This window comes from Penicillium roqueforti, assembly GCF_015533775.1.
Source record: "Penicillium roqueforti strain LCP96 04111 chromosome Unknown scaffold_02, whole genome shotgun sequence".
NCBI lineage: Eukaryota > Fungi > Ascomycota > Eurotiomycetes > Eurotiales > Aspergillaceae > Penicillium > Penicillium roqueforti.
Genome location: NW_024067566.1, coordinates 1,325,962 through 1,343,658, shown reverse-complemented (window position 1 = coordinate 1,343,658; position 17,697 = coordinate 1,325,962). Strand labels below are relative to the sequence as shown.

Below are 17,697 nucleotides of genomic sequence, written 5' to 3'. Positions count from 1 at the left end.
GCTCCTGCTGTGTTGTCAAACATGAGATAGGTGATGTACTAGGCTCTGATCGAGCTTAAGATAATGCCCTCCACGATTATTCATCGAGGGCTCCCGATCGCGGTCGTGATATACCAAGAAACGTGTGAGAACATCGACAATCAATGGACTGAAGGGTATTGCACACAATCTGTCCAGAACATCTCGGCCGTCTAGCTTCAAGATATCCGTTGGCTCCTCGACAGGCCTCGAGTGGGATCATATGCGTAGCATCTTGGTAGCATCTTGTCGTTGAAGCACATCAGCAGGCTTGCCACCTCAGGTGGTCCATCATCTATGATGCCAGTCCCCAAGACTCACCCAGTTAATTACTCTGCTGTTGGCCCAACAGCCTAGAATTCCCAACCAACGTGAAGCATGTCAAAGATGGTTCTGTGGTGAGAATACCCATGGCATTGGATGCCATGGCGTCATTGTAGCAGACGTCACAGCATCTTGCCATCGACAGAGAAAATAGTAGATATATAAGTCCTTATTTGCCTTGAGGCTTCAGATTCAAAATCATACCCAGCCACTTCTGACACTTCTTCGTTTAAATCATCAAATTTACAGCCGGACGCAAAATGTCTAACGCTACCTTCCATACCACCATCCAGGACCTTCGCAGGGCCGAGTCCAAGCTTTCCCAGTTGCACGGTGGCAACCCTCCAGCGGACTCAAATGTCTCTAGAATGAAGGTGAGCTATCTGCACCCAACGCCAAGCAGAAATCAGATAGCCTAACATATGCTCTATAGTCTATTATCGACCAAAACACCGACAAGTCCGCACAAATTGACAGGGTTAAGGCCAATCTGCCTCTGCCTGATCAACCCCCAGTTGCCAGTGACTGGAATTCCCTCGACCAACGTATTACCGGCGTTGGCTCTGGACGTTTAGAGTTCCCTCCTGATAACAGTGGCCTGCGTGGAAGTGCTCCTGCCGGCAGTAGTGCTAACGAACTTGGGCTCGAGGACGAGGACTACATCACACCTTGACTGATGCTAGGTATGACCCGTTAATATGTGATCACGAGGGTTTATTATGTGTAGTCAATTTTTCTCTCAAGTTATGAGCGACGAAGTTTAATCGCAAATTTTTCAAGCTGATGATTTGTACTATATCAAATAGACTATTGAAAGAAAAAACCAACCGTCTTTCTTTTTTTTTTCTACTCGGAGGCTATAATAGTGCAAATCTAGAAAGCCTATGGTTTCATGTAGTGTCAATGTTAAGCCAAAAATATACCTGTGTACAATAAACATATAAAAGTCTGTTGCTATGAAAAACAGCGATGCCGTCATCGAACAAAATATAAGATTAAATGCTAAGACTGTACATTGCACAGCAGTAAAGATAAAGATATTTGCACTGTTTGCATACCAGTGTCTAGACCTGACGTCAATCGCCTCTCAACGTCAAGCTTCTCAGGAGATACAGGGATAAGAGGTGGGGGCATAGTTTCCCCTTTGGAGGCATGAATACATCAGAGAGGAGCATGTTCTCCACATGCGAGTTCGATCGGTTTCTCCAGCCACCAAACAGAGTATCTCAAATATAATTAGTCGACATGGACTGCTGCTAGCCAAGAAATCGAGCTTGCCAATATCTTGCAAATGCTCCTAGTTAACGTAAGTATGACATCAATTATCTTTAATATACGATGTAATTCGATGAGAACCATATACTTCCAACATGCGGACGGGTCATAGCTCACTGGTTTCCTATATAGATCTGCCATCACGGCCATATAGAGTTTATCAATTAACTATCTCCCATCTCTTCTCTACTGAACATATCTTCACCAACTTCAATCTAACCTTCTCCCTTTTCAATCAATCAAATCATCATGGATCTTCAAGGCACTCCTCTTCCTCCCACCAACCGTGGCACCAAGGTCACCCACGATCCTCGTTCACAACAGCCCGTCGAAGAACCATCTGGTCCTGTAACCAATGATTCGCTTGCCGCCGAGTCTGTCCGCCACGGTGGCAGCTTCTCTGCCAACCGTGGTGCCGAGCCCATGGGCGTCTCAGGAGACCAATCCACAGTAAACAACACCGACGTCTCCGCCTCCATCAAGCTTCCCTCCGCCCAAACCGCCGCTCAACGCCAGGACCGTCATGAGGAACAGAAGTACCCCGAATGCGTTGTCGGCCAAGGCAACTTCCCTGGCACAATGTCAGAAAACGGGTATGCCGGTGGTCCAACTGCAACCAAGAAGGAAATGGGCATCAAAGCTGGCGAATATTCTACCACCGGCGGCAGTGGTGGTAGGAGTCAGCCCAACGTCGGCGCGACCGAAATTAACCGTGGTGGCTTGCCCTCCGACAATTCTAAGAATGTCAGCTTCGATTCTGAGATCGGCTCCAGCCAGGACCCTGGCCGTGAGGCTATCAACCGATTTGAGCGCAGTAATGCGCACAGTGCTTATGACTCCGCCCGCCCTCATCAGAAGGGTGCTGATGGCCATACTGTATATGAGCACCTACAGAGTGACCAGCGTATTTGAGTCTATTGTTTGAGATTTGGCCCAACGAGTTTCATATTTGTATTGGGATCATGCAAGAGAGCTCGCTTTGACTGGGCTCGGCCTAGGCTGGGACTATGATGAGCTATGATTTATGACTGCGTATACTCATGTAAAGTAACACCTGAAAATATAATTATTCTTACTCTGTTTCAATTCCATAAATTCTGCCATGTAATTGTCAAGTTCGATGCATTCTATTATAAGACTAGCAATAATTGATCAACGAAAATAACGATGAGATGTATCAAAGGTTAGACAAAAGAGCAGTTTTCACAATTTAAGCCTTTTTCTACTTGGAAAGAAAAGACATACCATCGAGCCAACTAGTCATGTCATTCCTGTATCTATCTATCAAAAGATACGATAATCAAACTCATCAGATTCCGAACCCGAGTCCGAACCCGAGTCCGACTCACAGTCAGACTCATAGTCACTAGAAACAGACTCAAGGAACTCATATTCGTATTCTCCCACGGAGCACAGTCCATTGCTTCGCGGAGGAGTAATAACTATCCTCAAGGGCATCTTTGTTGTCTCATTGAAGCCCACATCTTCCTCCTCATCATACAGACCTTGAACACACTCTCTCACCAAAGCTTGTTCCCTTCGTCTCCAAAGATAATTCGCCAATTCAAGCAGCCCAATGGTGAACATAACAATCCAAACCAGTACCAGGAGAGTAATCACTGTCGTAGAAACCCCCGGAAGAGGATACTGTGGGAAGTTCAATCTTAAAGTTGTGAAGGTGAAGCGGGATGGACCCGAAGAGGAGTGGGAGAAAGATGGAGGCGAGGTGTGTTCGTGCTCCTTGTTTAGAGCGTTTTTTGTGCGCAAGTATTGTAGGATCATTTGATCGGGTATTTCTGGGGATTCCAGAATCAGGATTGAGACTGGCTTTCCCGATTCGGAGGTTCCTGTTGTATATCGATCATTTGGTGTGTCCTGCTCTGTTGATTCGTTTTTTTCGTTGGTTGGCCATGCTGGGTTCTATAGTGGCTATAGGTAAGTCGCCGAGTGGACAATATACATAGTAGGATTGGTACTTACCCCGTTGTATTTGACGTGCGGTGGGTGGGGTAATAGATCATATCCTTCTTCATGTTTCTCAAAGACCTTCCATATTCCACGAGCATTGGGGTCTTGGAATTGTTCCATCTTGACGCATTTGCTAGTTCGGATGGGGTGGGATGCAGTTGATTGAGTAACAGCCAAAATGAGGGCGAGTGTTAGGAAGGAGGGGCGATTGATATGCATTTCCAGGGATATAAAAAGGAAATTGGCTAAATGATACAGCCGTACATGCAGAAAGAATGATTTGCCCGACGCATAATGAGGGTGTATAGTTCCTTAAATCATTTTTTTAAGGACAGGGGGAGATAAAGCCTTGATCACAAGGAAGAAGCGTAGGACAAAAGTCACCACCCGATTCTCAGATCCGGTGCCTGATACCAAATACGTCCCTAGACCTAGGCTAGTGTTGAAAGAGGATCAGAGTCATCCAGGGCGCTACGCATGGTGATTGGGCTGATACTGATATCTGCTGCGCTTGGGGTAGGTACTTCATCCCTTGTTCAATGTCAAGGTCGAGGGGCGTAGGGATTGATCATATTGATCGGCGTAGACATAGAACGCCACGTTAATAGTTCATTTTACGATGCAAGGCTAATTGTCTAGGCTTGGCTCTTCACACTAAATATTTAGCGCTGTGTTGACCCGATTTGCTAGTACAATTATTGACTTCGCTACGCTGTGTGACTGATTACATTCGCGCAAATGTACCTAGGTAGGGCTGACTGCCTTAAGACACTATCGAAAATTGGAAGGGGTCGAGACTCATTTCATGTGCGACCTGTTTATCTATCACGCAAGGGGAGCCGGCTGTTCTAGATCAACTCCTACAACAATCAGGCATAACGTGGTCTATGCAGGTGTCACACTGCCTGCGGGGAAATACAATGGCTGGAAATTGCATGGATGTCCATTGGAATTACCCAAGACCTTACTCATGACCGAAAGTCTATCAGGTTGGTGGTATCTCATTGGAATTCTTGCCCTTTTTCGTACACCATTGAAATAACGCCGAGATGGAACAAAACAGCAAATATAGAAAGATACCCATAGGCCGGACCCCATAAGACATGCACCGTCTGAACAGACGGTATCAGAAACCTGTACAACCAGAGAACCCACTCGCATTGAACAGCGTGGGAAGAGCAAATAACAAAAGGTAAAGCAGACAAGTCGAGAACATTTTTAGACTGTCAGCTTCTTGATCTCCTTCTGGGCCAAGCCAGCAAGCTCCTCGAAGACCTTGGTGAACTCCTCATCATCCTCCTTCTTGCCCTTGGCAGCCTTGGGGGTAACCATGACCACACTGGTAGGGCGCTTGGTGGCAGCGGAAGCACCAAGCTCAGCACGGGAGGTGACAAAGACGTAGGGAATTCCGTGGTCCTCGCACAGAACGGGAATGTGGGAGATAACATCCATGGGGGAGATATCGGCAGCGAGAACGACGACACCGCTAGGGACACCGATGGCAGCATTGGCAGCGGGGATGGGAGACTTGCGGAGAGCCTTGACGACTTCCTTGACACCACGCTTGAGAGACTTGTTGACGGCAGCTAGAAGAACTAAGGTTAGCATGGAGAATCTGGAGATAAGAAAAAAAAGTCGCGCAATCATGCGATCAGTGAATATGGGCGATCCAAATCCGATGAAAATCGACCATGCGCACAGATAGTAAAAGAGGCAAGTAAAAACTTAAAAAGACAATCCACGTACCCTTCTTGACACTCTTCAAAACCTTCTTGGCCTGCTTGTCCTCAACCAATGGGTGGGCGAACGGCACGAGGGCGCCAATGGGGACAACGGCGTCGACCTCACTCTTGACAACAGCGGTCTGCTCGAGACCCTCCATGGGCTCGGAGACAATCTCCTTCTCTACTGCATCGACAAGAGTAGTCTTATCCTTCTTCTCTTTCTTCTCCTTCTTGACCTTGTGCACACCGTCCTTGTCCGCGCGCTTCTCCTTCTTCTCAGCACGGTCCTTCTTCTCGACCTTGTCCTTGCCCATTGTAGCGGTTGTGGGGTATTAAGCGGAAGAAATTGAGTAAAATCGAACGAGAGACCGAGGTGAAAGGAGAGGAGTCACGGGTGAAGGTGGTGAACTGAGAATTTGATGCCGAAATCGAAATAATTTTTAAAAAGGCGCTAATCCCTTTTGAGGTGAAGTTCACCGCTGACATAATCCTAAACAAGGCGGTGCCGCCTTTAACCTTCCCTTTGATACAGCTCCAGGACAAGTTGTGCAGTCCTTCTCGCCTCATGCCGCATTAGAACGGAATTTCCGTGGGGCTTACGATAGCCTGAACCTTACCGTGAGCTCTAATGGGTCTCCATATTATTTTTGCGCAACAACTGACCTCTCCTGGCTTTTCATAGATGGACCATAGCCAGAATAACCGACCAGCTTCCCAGCTTGTTGCTGGATTCGGCTCACCCCCAACACCCTCCGGTTCACGGAGCAGCATGCGCCGATCGACTACTATGCGACAATCCGGCCGTTTCACACAATCTCAAGCCCAGTCCCATCAACTTATTCATGGTGAGACGATACCCTGCTCAGATAAAGTCGAGATGCCTTCGACGGATACCTGACTGGCCCGTCTAGATGCGGAAAAAGATGAGCTACGCGTGCAATTGAGCACACTCAAATACGAGCTCGAGAATATCAAACAGGAACGAGAGTTGGAGGCTCTTCGCCATGAAAAAGAGATTCGCGACCTGCAACTGAAAGCGGATGCGGATTTTCGAAAGGCTCAGGTGAGCTGCTACAAAATTTTCGTTTTCACGAGGTCAAACTGACAATATTTGCTGCAGACTGCCGAATCTTCGAGTAATCGGGCCACCCATAAGAGCGACGAACTCGCAAAGGAATTGAAAGAAATTCAGGACCAGGCCTTGAATGACAAACTTGCGTTTGAGCGCAAAATTAGAGGCCTTCAGGATGATAATCAGAACTTGCAGGAAGAGTTTGACGACACTCAGGCTCGACTTTCCGACCAGGAACGGCAATTCAAATACCAGATCAACGAATTAGAGACAGTCCGCGCTTCTCTACAAAAGACCATCGAGGAATTCCAGACCGATATTCAAAATGCCAGGACATCGCAGGAATCAACGCAGGAGAAATTGTCTCAGCGTGAAGCCGAGGTCGCCGAGCTCGAAGCGGAAAATATTCGATTGAAGGCCGAAGGGAACGATGCCGAGGTTTTGGCTGTATTAAAGAGAGAACTTTCCGAGCAAGTCCATCATATTCGGGAATTGGAGTCAGCAAACCGTGATCAAACAACGGAGCTACGTCACCTTCGAAAAGTTTCGAAGAATGTTGAAGTCGTCGAAGAACAAAAGAGATCAGTGGAGAACCAGCTCCAATTGATGAAGGGCATTGAAGCCGAACTCAATACAGTTCAGATCCAGAAGCAGATCTTAGAAGATGAGCGACAATCTTGGGTCAGTCTTTTGCAGGAAAACGAGCAGCCTGCAGAATTTGACTCACCAGATGCCATCGTGAGGGCGGTAGTTCAAGGACGAATTGAGATCGCTACGCTCCTTGACCGTCTCGGAACTGTTGATGCCCAATTCCTTGAGAAGGACGAGGCTATCAAGAGCCTCGAAAATGATAAAAATAATCTGCAACGGGAGTTGGAGAAACTCCGCGTTGCGGGTGCCGCTTCTGCAGGAGGACCGGTCGCCGCGGAGAGCCGGCTTCGAGCTCGACTGGAGCGTCAGCGTGCGCTTGCAGTGAAAGAAGTTGAATACCTGCGCGCACAACTTAAGACATTTGATGCGGAAGAGGCTACAATGAACGAAGATCAGTCGCAGTTTGATGAACAAAAATCCGAACAAATAACCCAGCTGCAACAACTCGTCGATGAATATCGCAGTGAGCTTCACAAAGTTCATGAAGAGCTCTCCAAGCAGGAAGCTACACCGAAAGAAGAGGCGAGAGGCGTCAAACGAGCTCTTTCTCCGACTAACAGCGAAGCCGAAAGCGAGCGTATCGCTGTGCTCAGCCGCAAGAACCGCAAGCTCCAGGAACATCTCACCAAATCAGACCAGGCCACGACTCTCGCTCGCCGGGAACTGGATGCGGCCAAATCACAGATTAAGTCTTTGAAGGCCAAGTCACGAACACGCATTCTTGAACTGCGCGATAATCCGACGGCCCAAACCGAGCAAATCAAGATGACTACTCTTGCAACCCTCCAGTCTGCAAACAGAGATCTAATGGCACAGCTGCGCGGGGGCCGTACCGATGTCAAATTTGTCCCGGTCAGCACCGTGGAGAGCATCAAGCTCGAAATGCAAGACATGGAGCGCATCGTTGCCGACAAAGAAAAGCGTATGCGCCGATTGAAGGAGATCTGGACAGCTAAGTCCTCTGAGTTCCGGGAAGCCGTCGCCTCTCTTCTCGGCTTCAAGCTTGATTTCTTGCCGAATGGTAGAGTGCGAGTCACTTCCATGTTTCACCTTTCCTCCGCTTATCGGCACGGCGACTGCGATGCACCTTCTGACTCTGGTCCTGGCAGCATGGGCAATGGGGAAGAAAATTCTATCGTTTTCGATGGCGAGAACGGCACCATGAAGATATCGGGCGGACCGAATAGTCTGTTTGCCATGGAACTTAAACCTCTCATCAAATTCTGGGTGGAAGAAAGAAAGGATATTCCATGTTTCCTGGCGGCCATGACGTTGGACTTCTATGATAAGACCACCCGCGCTGCTAGGATGTGATATGTGGGATCAGTATCATGTTCGCTAAGGCTTTTTCTACTTTTTTATATCTGTATTTTTGTGATTCCCCAGCACATGTCAATGTGTGCTATGTTGTATGTCTTGTCATCGGTTATCCATAGTTATTCTATGCAGCAATTATTAATCCGACACTGCATATGTATATCTTTCCATTTGCGCTTTTTTGATCCTGGGGAGGGCAAGCCTGTACACCCCTTGCCCAATCGGGGAACACAAAGTCGAAAAGTAGATAAGCATGAATGTACAGTATTCTGGGCAGCCTATAAGAGTCTAAAGGATAGTTTACCCCTCTGTGATAATCTACTTCGCTCGTAATTATAGCGTCTCTTAGGATGTACTTTTTCTTACTGACCAAAGAACCGGGGTTGTACCCAATACATTGATATATATACTATTATGCATTGCAGCCTAATCCCCTCAAGGCTGAAACCCTCTCTGCCTCTTCTTACTTTTCGTAGTCTCTACCTTTGACAACCATCTCACCATGAAACATCAATATTTTTATCGCTGCTTCTCCTTGACCAGTGCTGGTGGACTGAGATCCGGAGCGTATGACAACTACTTTGGCCGTCCGAAATTGTCTGAACACGCCCTCCTCTCCGAATTCGACTCTCATCGAAATAGGTGGAATGGCCATCCTACAGCCCTAGTTTCTGTCACCGACCGTCCTCTTGAAGCTCTGAATCGTGCTCTGGGGAAGTACAACTCCCGGAATGAAGACAAGATATGGATCATCTGTATCAAAGTGCCAAAGGCCGATGTAGAAAACGGCCCACATCATGCTCAGAGGCTCGCAGAGGAGCTTGGGCTGGATTCAAACGTATTCAGACATGAATATCTATTTGAATGGGAGATACCTGAGGACTACATATTGAGGATTGTCTCACTTCGAGCAATCCTCGCTTGGAGAATCGAAGATATGAGGCCCCTGGAACACGGTGTCGAGGAAGTGAGCTTTTCGACACTACGAGATGCCTTCCGCAGGGAGATATTGACCCCCGATCCCTACGCGACAGGGCGCTGGTTATATCGCTTGACCAAAGCTTTTAGGACGTGCGGACCTAGGATAGCATTCCAGATTTACTTGGACAGTCTAGGTGGGGGATTCTTTGATTCAAATAATCAGACCGTCCGTTACGATGGTTTTGGATGTATTGAATTCAGCGATATAAGCTACATCGAGCAGCAGATCGGGAACGGCATTGACGATGAGTTTGAGAACGATTGCAATTGAACGATTCTATGTTGAGGCTTTTATATTTGTCAGGTCTTGAATTCTTACATATTCCACTCCTTCCTCTCTATCAATTCGTGGGCGCAACATAATTGAATGTGAGAAAGAAAGCTTATATAGATCCCAATAACATATAGCATTACTTCAGGCCTAGTGTAAACATAAATAGATTCACCGAGCATATGAGCCACTGCGCTACAATAATCCATATACCATTCTCGCCGTCCGTCAGATTGAGTTTGTCTTTTCCTCCGATAGCTATTGCATATAGACTAGCCCAACTCATTTGGTTCTCTATTAGATATCAGCGTGCTTGAGTTGCTGCCTATGGGAAATCTCTATTGGCTAGGTAGACATATTTCTGATACACAATTAAAACTAATTCTTATACGGAGCAACAAATGCAGTCATACCCCTACTAGCTCTAGCGTTCCTCCATTATTGGTCTAGCGCAATAACAGGCCCCAAAGCTAGTCAATAAGCCTTGGAGTGCAGCGAAGGCTCCAACTTCAGTTCATAACTCTTGATCATTTATCATTTCAAATCTGAGAATGTCTGCCCCGCGAAAGACCGTCCTAGTCCTAGGCGCCACCGGCAAGCAAGGCGGCGCCCTCATCCAAAGCCTCCTCTCGGCCCCCGACACGGCGGGGCTCAACATCGTCGCCGTAACGCGGGACATCGTCAGCCCCCGCGCGCTGAAGCTTGGCGCGAATTTCAACGTCTCCGTCGTGGACGGCGACACAACGCAGCCCGAGGCCATCTTCCAAAAAGTCGGCCCTGTATGGGGCGTATACAGCGTGCAGGTTAACTCGGACGCTGAAGAGCAGCAAGGGAAGGCCATCGTCGACGCGGCGGTCGCCCATGGCGTGCAACACTTTGTCTACTCGTCAGGTGACCGCGGTGGCCCTGAGAAGTCGCCTGTTAATCCTACCAAAGTCAAGAACTTTGCTGCCAAATACCATATCGAAAATCACTTGATCGAAAGAGCGGCGGCCAGTCCGCAACATATGACATACACAATCTTACGGCCCGTGACGTTCTTTGAGAATCTCACTACCGATATCCATGGGAAGGGCTTCGCCCGCATGTGGGAGCAAATGGGGGACAAGAAGCTGCAGTTCGTCTCGACCCGGGATATTGGTCGGGTCGCGGCTTACAGCTTCATGAAACCTGATGATTACCGCAATGTTGCCCTGACACTGGTTGGCGATGAGCTTACTCAAAGGGAGGCTGATGTGACGTTCAAGGCTGTTGTGGGATCACCTATGCCTATGGCTCCTTGCCCTGTGGCTTCTACAGTCAAGTTTTTGTTAAAAGGTACCGTGGGTGATATGTTTCGTTGGTTTGAACATGAAGGGTATGGAGGTGATGTGACTGCATGCCGTCAGCTCTACCCTGGGATGAAGGACTTCAAAGCCTGGATCGAGGAGAACAAGGAGCAGTGGTTGTGATCGTAAAGCGCTTCTCCGGTAGCTCTGTGGTTGCTGCGGTAGACTTAGTAGTCTCATAGCCAAAGGTCTAGATACAGCGTTTCTGTGGATTACATATGTTTCTTCTCTTCTTGATCTCGTTCTAGAATACTCGAGAATAGAGAAGCAGGTATGAGAAAAGGGCAAGCCACAGAGGCTGCATATCGCACCGAGGTTAGGGCGTATGTTGTAATCTGATTAGGAACGAACTCAAAGCTGGCTTAATAACTCAATCTTATAAACTTGGATTGTTTTTTTACACCTTCAAAGCACTCTCCAAAGCTTTCAAAGTTTCGATGGCAGACAATTTTTGGACGGGTCGAAAAAGATTTCCTAAATTAATGCTCTTGACTACTACATACGTACTGGTATATCTAAATGTGTTTAAAACAGTCATATGTACGCGAAGCAAATGCCTGACTACACAGAACAACATCCAAATCGAACAGACAACAACAAACTTCACGAATAACAAGATCGGTATTTGAAAAGAGAATACTCGGAATACAAGAGACAAAGAGGGAAAGGCAGAAAGAAAACAAAACGAAAAAAAGTAATGGCATCCTAAGCTTTTGATGCTCTGATTTGGGGCCCTGTCTGGAGGGATGACACACAAGATCCAAACAACGAATAAGTGACATAAGGATTGCACGGAAGAAGGGAATATATACGACCAAGCATGGGTACTTCCATCCCGCATTGCGCAAGACATATCTAGGAAGACACATACTTTCCACCGATCAGCTTGCGTGAAGTCGGGACGCTCAGCCAGGAAGTCGCGGACAGCGGGGAATCACGGCCATCGTCAGCGAAGGGGTCGGCTTCCTTTTGTTCTGTTTCTGAGGCAGAACGGCTGATACCAAGCTGAGAAGCAGATTCAGCGCCGCGGAGCTCGAACCTTGCTTCGACTGTACCCTTGCGGGGTCCGGGGGTGGACGTCATGAAGCGGACGAGGAACTTGCTGTCTGCGCCTGGGGTGGTGGGAGCCTTGACTTCCAGCTCGGGGATTCTCCATGTGACGGTAGAGGTTTTGCGACGGAAGGTGGCGCCGGTATTGGGATACATGGCGGCGCTGATGGCGTGGGCGACGGACTCCCGCGGCTGCTTGGTAGTTTTGTCCTCGGTCGCGGTGTCCAGATTGATGGTCAAGACTAGGTTCTTAAGGGTAATTGACTCCGTTGTGTGGGATATGAAGGATGGGTTGAGCGTATAGTAGATGATGGCGCTGGCTTGTTTTTCTTCTAAGTTCCACACTGGATTAAATATCACAGGGCAGTAGGCGGAGGGGTTGCTTGGGTCGATATGCAGTTGATATTTGAATGCGACTGTCGGCATGGGGCGGGAGATGTTGCCTAGCTGGATATCGTATTCGCCTCTGCTGTCATCGCCTGTGTCTTTGGCCTCCTGGACAAAGTGGGGATTGGCCGCTACCTTTTCCAGCACTTGGAAGTTATCGAGTCGGATGCGCGCATTGTCTACCACAGTACCAGGCGGGGAGTTGTTTGCCAGAGCAAGCTCACCAACGACAAAGGACTTGGTGACATTACCCTCTGAGAACCATGCATTGATGGTCTCAATGATTGAAGCATTCAGGCCGGATTCATATAGATCAGGATGGATAGAAGCTCCCGGGCCATGTCCGGAGCGAACAGATGTAGTATCTGACATAGCGTGATCATCCGTACTGGGGGCAATGCTGGGGGAGGTGATATGCCTGATTGGCGAGGTTGGTGGCTGTGACTCCGATCCTGCCGAAGACGGCGGAGGCTCATTGCTAGGCGAAGCAATAAACATTGTATTGCGCACGTCACGGCGTCCCCGAATAGTGCCTGCGTTTCGTCTCGCTCCTGTCTGCGGAGCCCGCTGTACACAGAGTAAGTATCATACACAATATTTGATCAATGGCGAGACCTGTTACTAACCATTCGGAGGGTATTTGCCATATCATCCATGGCTCGCTTCGCTTGATTCTCATCCTCGAAGATGGGCTGATCTCGAATTGTCAAGTTTAGACCAGACTCATCTATGCTGTAGTGATATTGTCAGCATTCGTTCATCACCGTTGGCAAAAGGTAACATACCCCGCTGCCTCATTCTGGGCACGAGTGATCTCGTCAATTGTTGCAGGGCGTTGAGTGAACCCTTCGGCATCAACCTGTGGCTAAACAAGACACAGTCAGTGGTTGGCACTTTTAATTAACTCGCTGGTTGGTAATTTACCTGATTGATATGGTTATTGGTTTCTCCATTTCTGGTCTCCGAGTGTTCAGACATAGTTGCCCCAGCATCTAATCCGGCACGGTCTTGCGACATACTAGGATTCCGCAAGGATGATTGATCGGTAAAGGATGTTCCCGGACGGTCACCGGTCGCGGGAGGAGATTCAGGTATTTGCATATCGCGAGAGGAGTCGGCTCTCATGAATGCAGCAAAGGGACTACGTTTCTTGTCTGCCTTTCGGTCATGAGATCCAGTTGAAGGCAAGACAACGCTCTTTCTCCTGTTCATGACAGTGCCAAGACGTCTCAATCCCCCCAGAGGAGTATGCCGTTGCTGTGCTTCTGGTACTAGATAAATCATGAGAATCTCAATGTTTCATAGGGAACCCGACTGTAGAACTTACCTGGAGGTGTCGGAGCGACGGTGGTTCTCTCGGATGCCTCTGATAGTTGGCTTTCCGCATCATCATGGGTGCGTGGAAGGGACGGAAGCGGAGCCTCTGTTGTTGGCGTGGAGAATTCACGATCGATTGGCGCTGTCTGTGTCCGCTCGGATACTGGTTCGATTGGGAAAGTTGTCTCTGCCGGTTCAGTCTGTCTTCTAGGGATGGCCTGCGTAGGGACTCGTGGGCCCGCCATTCTCGCAGCAAAGGTCTTAATTTCATCTGCTGTTTCCACGTTCAGAAGGATGTTCAAGCAGCTTTCAGCGGCCTGGCGACCACGCTCGACTTGATCCACCTCGTGAGTCTCCAATTGTGTTAGCACATCCCGAAGGTGATTCAGCCGGGTCTCATCGGCTGCCTGGAGTTGCTCGTAAACAAAGGGAGCCCGCGAATCCCATTGCTGGTGGACTTCCTCGGCATTGGCAATCTCGCTGGAAAGTTTGTCTGCACCTCTGGCACCCCTCGCCCTGGCCTTGTCTACCTTCTTCTGCGCAGTCTCCACATTCTTCGCCAACCCCGCCAGACTACTTTGGATACCGGGCAACGACTTCATCTCCTGATTCTTGGTGCTAAATTCTCTTAGTGGTCGTTCGACATCTTCCTCGATCTTGTTCGCAAGGGTCTCGTGCGATACGGCGAGGGTTTCGGTGGCACTGATGATGCGTTGCCAGGGGATTTGGAAAATGCTAGTTTTCGCAGGTCAGTATCATTACCGGATGCAAAAAATTTCAATCTTCCAGGGAAAGGTCAATTTACCCAAGAGCAGCTCCATTGTCCAACTGTGGCCGATGCGCCAGCTTCCGCAACCCTTGGGCGTATGCTTCTTCAACTCGACGTCGCTCCTATTGCCAGTATGTCAACACCAATGTCGCTCCCCGTTGCAGATCCCTTCCAGGAATCTGATTGGATCAGTGACAGATTGTCATACCTGTAGATAATCCGCGATATCCGTGTTGACCTTGTTTATGAGTCGGATGCGATCGCTCAGGACGGTTGTAGCTTGGCTGGGATGCAGGCTAGCCTAAATAAAAGAGACACCGTCAACGATCAGTAACTAGATGCTTTGCTTGTCAATTTTGTAGCTCGACTTGCTCAATCTTACCAGCAGCGTTGGATACTCTTGCCTTGAGAGGTCCATGATTCAGATTCCGGGGTATTGAGGTACTGAGCAAGGTAGCGCACGAAGCGCATAACATGTAAGAGAAAACCAAAAGTTTCCTGCAGTCGAGAAGGGCCCAATCAAGTAAGGGAAATGAATGCGGGGACCGAATGCCAGTGTCAGTTGGTAGGGTGTCATTCGATGTTGGCCGAAGACGGCAATGGGGATGGAATGACGGAGATTGTAATTGTAATACAGTATTTGGCAGTATTAAATCATCAACAACGGCCTGAGCGTCTGTAACTTACGTCACAAAACTGTAACTACTCCTTGATTGGTCACTTGACATCATCCACGCGGTTGACCTCGGGATGTTGGCGCCTTGCTGCCTCAGGTTGCATTTGATAGCTCTTCATCAGGTGATAGAATAGATCTCCCCTATATTTACGTTGCTTTAATTATTGACTATACACTGCCATAAAAACTGCAAGGCAGTAGGGTAGAAGTTACTACCTTGATTAGCAGTGTTCTTACATCATGTCTTGGAAGGATAATTTCGGGTTCACAGACCGGCTGCGAGCCATACAATCTCTGTAAGCGACTTTCCCATCTATATCAACATGGACACTCGATTGATTTGCGTGTAGTACATCGGCTTACCAGAAAGCTTCTTCTTCGCCTGCCTCCGCATTTGCAGAAGCTATGGCCCAAGCCAAGCAAACTGAAACCGAGGCGTATGACAAGGCGACTTCAAAAGTGAGTGGTGTACCTTTTTGGGACGGGCGTGAAAACTGGGACTAATCCACCTAGGATGAATATGATTCTATCTGCCAAAAGGCAATTGATCAAGCTGAATTGGCAGGGTCTGAAAAACAGGTCGACAGCAGCCCACAGCACGAGAATGACTTTGAAGAACCAGAGGCCTCAACAGGGGAAGTGATCGGTCAATATCGGTCCTGTTTCCACCACTTTGATGGTATTCACTCCACCATCTACAAATCAAAGTTGGAAGATGGGACCCTTAGGGCAGTGAAAGTCACTGTTCCCTACATGATGACAGCCCCCCATGATGCTCACCGTGAAGCACGTTTGTTGCGTGAAGCGGCGCACGCCAATATAATTCCATTGATTGAGACATTTAATCTTGATGGCGGCAGGTTTGTCATGGTCCTTCCTTTCATGCGATATGACTTCGAGAAGTTGCTCCGGCGAGACATGGTAACTGCTGCTCAAACACGATCGATTCTGCGAGATCTATTCCGTGCCCTGGCGCATATCCACGACATGGGCATACTTCATCGGGACATCAAGCCTTCCAATATTTTGATGGACTCCCCCAACGGACCAGCGTATTTGGCTGACTTTGGCGTCTCATGGAAAGAAGGCGATGCGGGATCTGAGCCGCCCACCGAGAAAATCACGGATGTCGGCACGACCTGCTATAGACCCCCAGAGATTCTCTTTGGATTCAAAGGGTATGGGACAGCTCTCGATATGTGGGCTGCCGGCTGTGTAGTGGCAGAAGCTATTGCCGTTGGTCACCGTCAGCTCTTCGACTCCGGGCCTGTGGGCAGCGATCTATCGCTGATTTTCTCCATCTTCAAACAACTGGGTACTCCGGATGAACAGCGCTGGCCGGTAAGCATCACCCCTATGGCAAATGGAAACGTCGTTAATAACCATTGAACAGGAAGTCCAGGTTCTGCCAGATTGGGGGAAAGTGGAATTCTACTCGTTCCCGACGCAGAGCTGGGAGGATATTCTGCCTGGTGCATCCTCGAATGGCCGTGATTTAGTCAGCCACCTATTGTGCTACGAGAGCAGCGCAAGACTCTCGGCAACAGAGGTATGTAACTTGACCTGATGTCTTATAATAACCTCTGACAGTAAATTAGGCCCTTGCCCATCCCTATTTCGCTCAGACTTGAAGCAATGGTATGATACACCTGAAGGAGCTACGCCACAGTTTCTGCGCCTCCTCGGGTGATACCGCACGAGTGGATCTGGGAATGACAGGCGTGGAACCTGCAACAGCGAATTAATCACGTTTGGCAATCCACTATTGATAGACTATAACATGCAAATACTCGGTACTCAAGTAAGGAGTACTGCCTATGTTGTACAGAATCTGTATCTTACATACAGGTACCAAAATATCAATACGTGTCCCCAACCTTGGGGGTGCAGCGTAACCCCTGAGGGACCTGCATGAGAATGGCGCAAAGGTGTCATGCATCATTATTAAAATTTGAATTGATTAAAAGTGAATTTCCGGCAAACACCGGAAATTACGGCCTCCGTGAGCGATCAATTAAATGTGGCTGTTGTGCTAGGGTGAAACAACCATGGAGTAGTGTGACCCCTGGCCCGTGTGCTGGGCCTCACACTTTAGCGAATGTGCCGCTTGGGGGCGGGCAAATGGGGTCGGCATTTGTTACTTCCCGTGTATTTTATAGTGTTGGTAAATTAGATATACGATCTACAGAATAGATAGATTAGGGGTATTCCAAGCAGAACTATACTCTAGGGATATACAAAGAACTCCGTATATATGTAAAATACTAGTTAGAACAAGACTCCTTAAAAGTCCTCTACAGTTCGTAAAGCCAAACCTTGGAAACACCACAGCCACTTAAAGGAAAGTGGGGCTGCAAGGGTGCTCGCCCGTGGGTCAGGTAACTCCTTCGGGCCAGGCACCGTATGACAGCCAATCAAACCAGGAAAGGTCTGTGCATCGCTGCCTGTTTGGGCTAGCGTGTTGTTGTATACACACAAGGGTCCCAAGATCTCATTTCGGCTCCTCGTGGTTCCCCAGGGCTTCCTCGTATTGCGGCGTGGGCTTTTCTCTTTCCTCTCTTTGCTTCTT

At 48.4% G+C, this 17,697-nt stretch overlaps 9 protein-coding genes across 9 annotated transcripts; 6 read left to right on the top strand and 3 right to left on the bottom strand.

The window, feature by feature from the left end:
* Positions 1–602: 602 nt before the first annotated feature.
* Positions 603–1,015, top strand: LCP9604111_1982 (uncharacterized protein; the record flags this gene model as incomplete). Its single annotated transcript, XM_039069408.1, has 2 exons — positions 603–716; positions 776–1,015. The coding sequence occupies 2 exons, from the start codon at positions 603–605 to the stop codon at positions 1,013–1,015; spliced, it is 354 nt and encodes a 117-aa protein (XP_038932109.1).
* An 851-nt stretch (positions 1,016–1,866) lies between these two features.
* LCP9604111_1981 (uncharacterized protein) lies at positions 1,867–2,529 on the top strand (the record flags this gene model as incomplete). Its single annotated transcript, XM_039069407.1, has 1 exon — positions 1,867–2,529. The coding sequence occupies one exon, from the start codon at positions 1,867–1,869 to the stop codon at positions 2,527–2,529; it is 663 nt and encodes a 220-aa protein (XP_038932108.1).
* Positions 2,530–2,901: 372 nt separating this feature from the next.
* Positions 2,902–3,705, bottom strand: LCP9604111_1980 (uncharacterized protein; the record flags this gene model as incomplete). The annotated part of the gene is made up of 2 exons (XM_039069406.1): positions 2,902–3,537; positions 3,598–3,705. 2 exons carry the CDS (start codon positions 3,703–3,705, stop codon positions 2,902–2,904), a joined length of 744 nt encoding a protein of 247 aa, XP_038932107.1.
* Positions 3,706–4,803: 1,098 nt separating this feature from the next.
* On the bottom strand, positions 4,804–5,623 carry LCP9604111_1979 (40S ribosomal eS12 domain-containing protein; the record flags this gene model as incomplete). Its single annotated transcript, XM_039069404.1, has 2 exons — positions 4,804–5,171; positions 5,332–5,623. The coding sequence occupies 2 exons, from the start codon at positions 5,621–5,623 to the stop codon at positions 4,804–4,806; spliced, it is 660 nt and encodes a 219-aa protein (XP_038932106.1).
* Positions 5,624–5,991: 368 nt separating this feature from the next.
* Positions 5,992–8,346, top strand: LCP9604111_1978 (coiled-coil domain-containing protein MAD1; the record flags this gene model as incomplete). The annotated part of the gene is made up of 3 exons (XM_039069403.1): positions 5,992–6,154; positions 6,221–6,372; positions 6,430–8,346. 3 exons carry the CDS (start codon positions 5,992–5,994, stop codon positions 8,344–8,346), a joined length of 2,232 nt encoding a protein of 743 aa, XP_038932105.1.
* Positions 8,347–8,851: 505 nt separating this feature from the next.
* LCP9604111_1977 (uncharacterized protein) lies at positions 8,852–9,601 on the top strand (the record flags this gene model as incomplete). The annotated part of the gene is made up of 1 exon (XM_039069402.1): positions 8,852–9,601. The coding sequence occupies one exon, from the start codon at positions 8,852–8,854 to the stop codon at positions 9,599–9,601; it is 750 nt and encodes a 249-aa protein (XP_038932104.1).
* A 551-nt stretch (positions 9,602–10,152) lies between these two features.
* Positions 10,153–11,052, top strand: LCP9604111_1976 (uncharacterized protein; the record flags this gene model as incomplete). Its single annotated transcript, XM_039069401.1, has 1 exon — positions 10,153–11,052. One exon carries the CDS (start codon positions 10,153–10,155, stop codon positions 11,050–11,052), a length of 900 nt encoding a protein of 299 aa, XP_038932103.1.
* A 732-nt stretch (positions 11,053–11,784) lies between these two features.
* LCP9604111_1975 (uncharacterized protein) lies at positions 11,785–14,870 on the bottom strand (the record flags this gene model as incomplete). Its single annotated transcript, XM_039069400.1, has 8 exons — positions 11,785–12,933; positions 12,993–13,098; positions 13,152–13,231; positions 13,291–13,637; positions 13,694–14,418; positions 14,489–14,574; positions 14,661–14,753; positions 14,835–14,870. 8 exons carry the CDS (start codon positions 14,868–14,870, stop codon positions 11,785–11,787), a joined length of 2,622 nt encoding a protein of 873 aa, XP_038932102.1.
* A 498-nt stretch (positions 14,871–15,368) lies between these two features.
* Positions 15,369–16,759, top strand: LCP9604111_1974 (putative cell division protein kinase (Ctk1); the record flags this gene model as incomplete). The annotated part of the gene is made up of 5 exons (XM_039069399.1): positions 15,369–15,424; positions 15,479–15,587; positions 15,642–16,469; positions 16,522–16,677; positions 16,727–16,759. The coding sequence occupies 5 exons, from the start codon at positions 15,369–15,371 to the stop codon at positions 16,757–16,759; spliced, it is 1,182 nt and encodes a 393-aa protein (XP_038932101.1).
* Between the last annotated feature and the right edge of the window lie 938 nt (positions 16,760–17,697).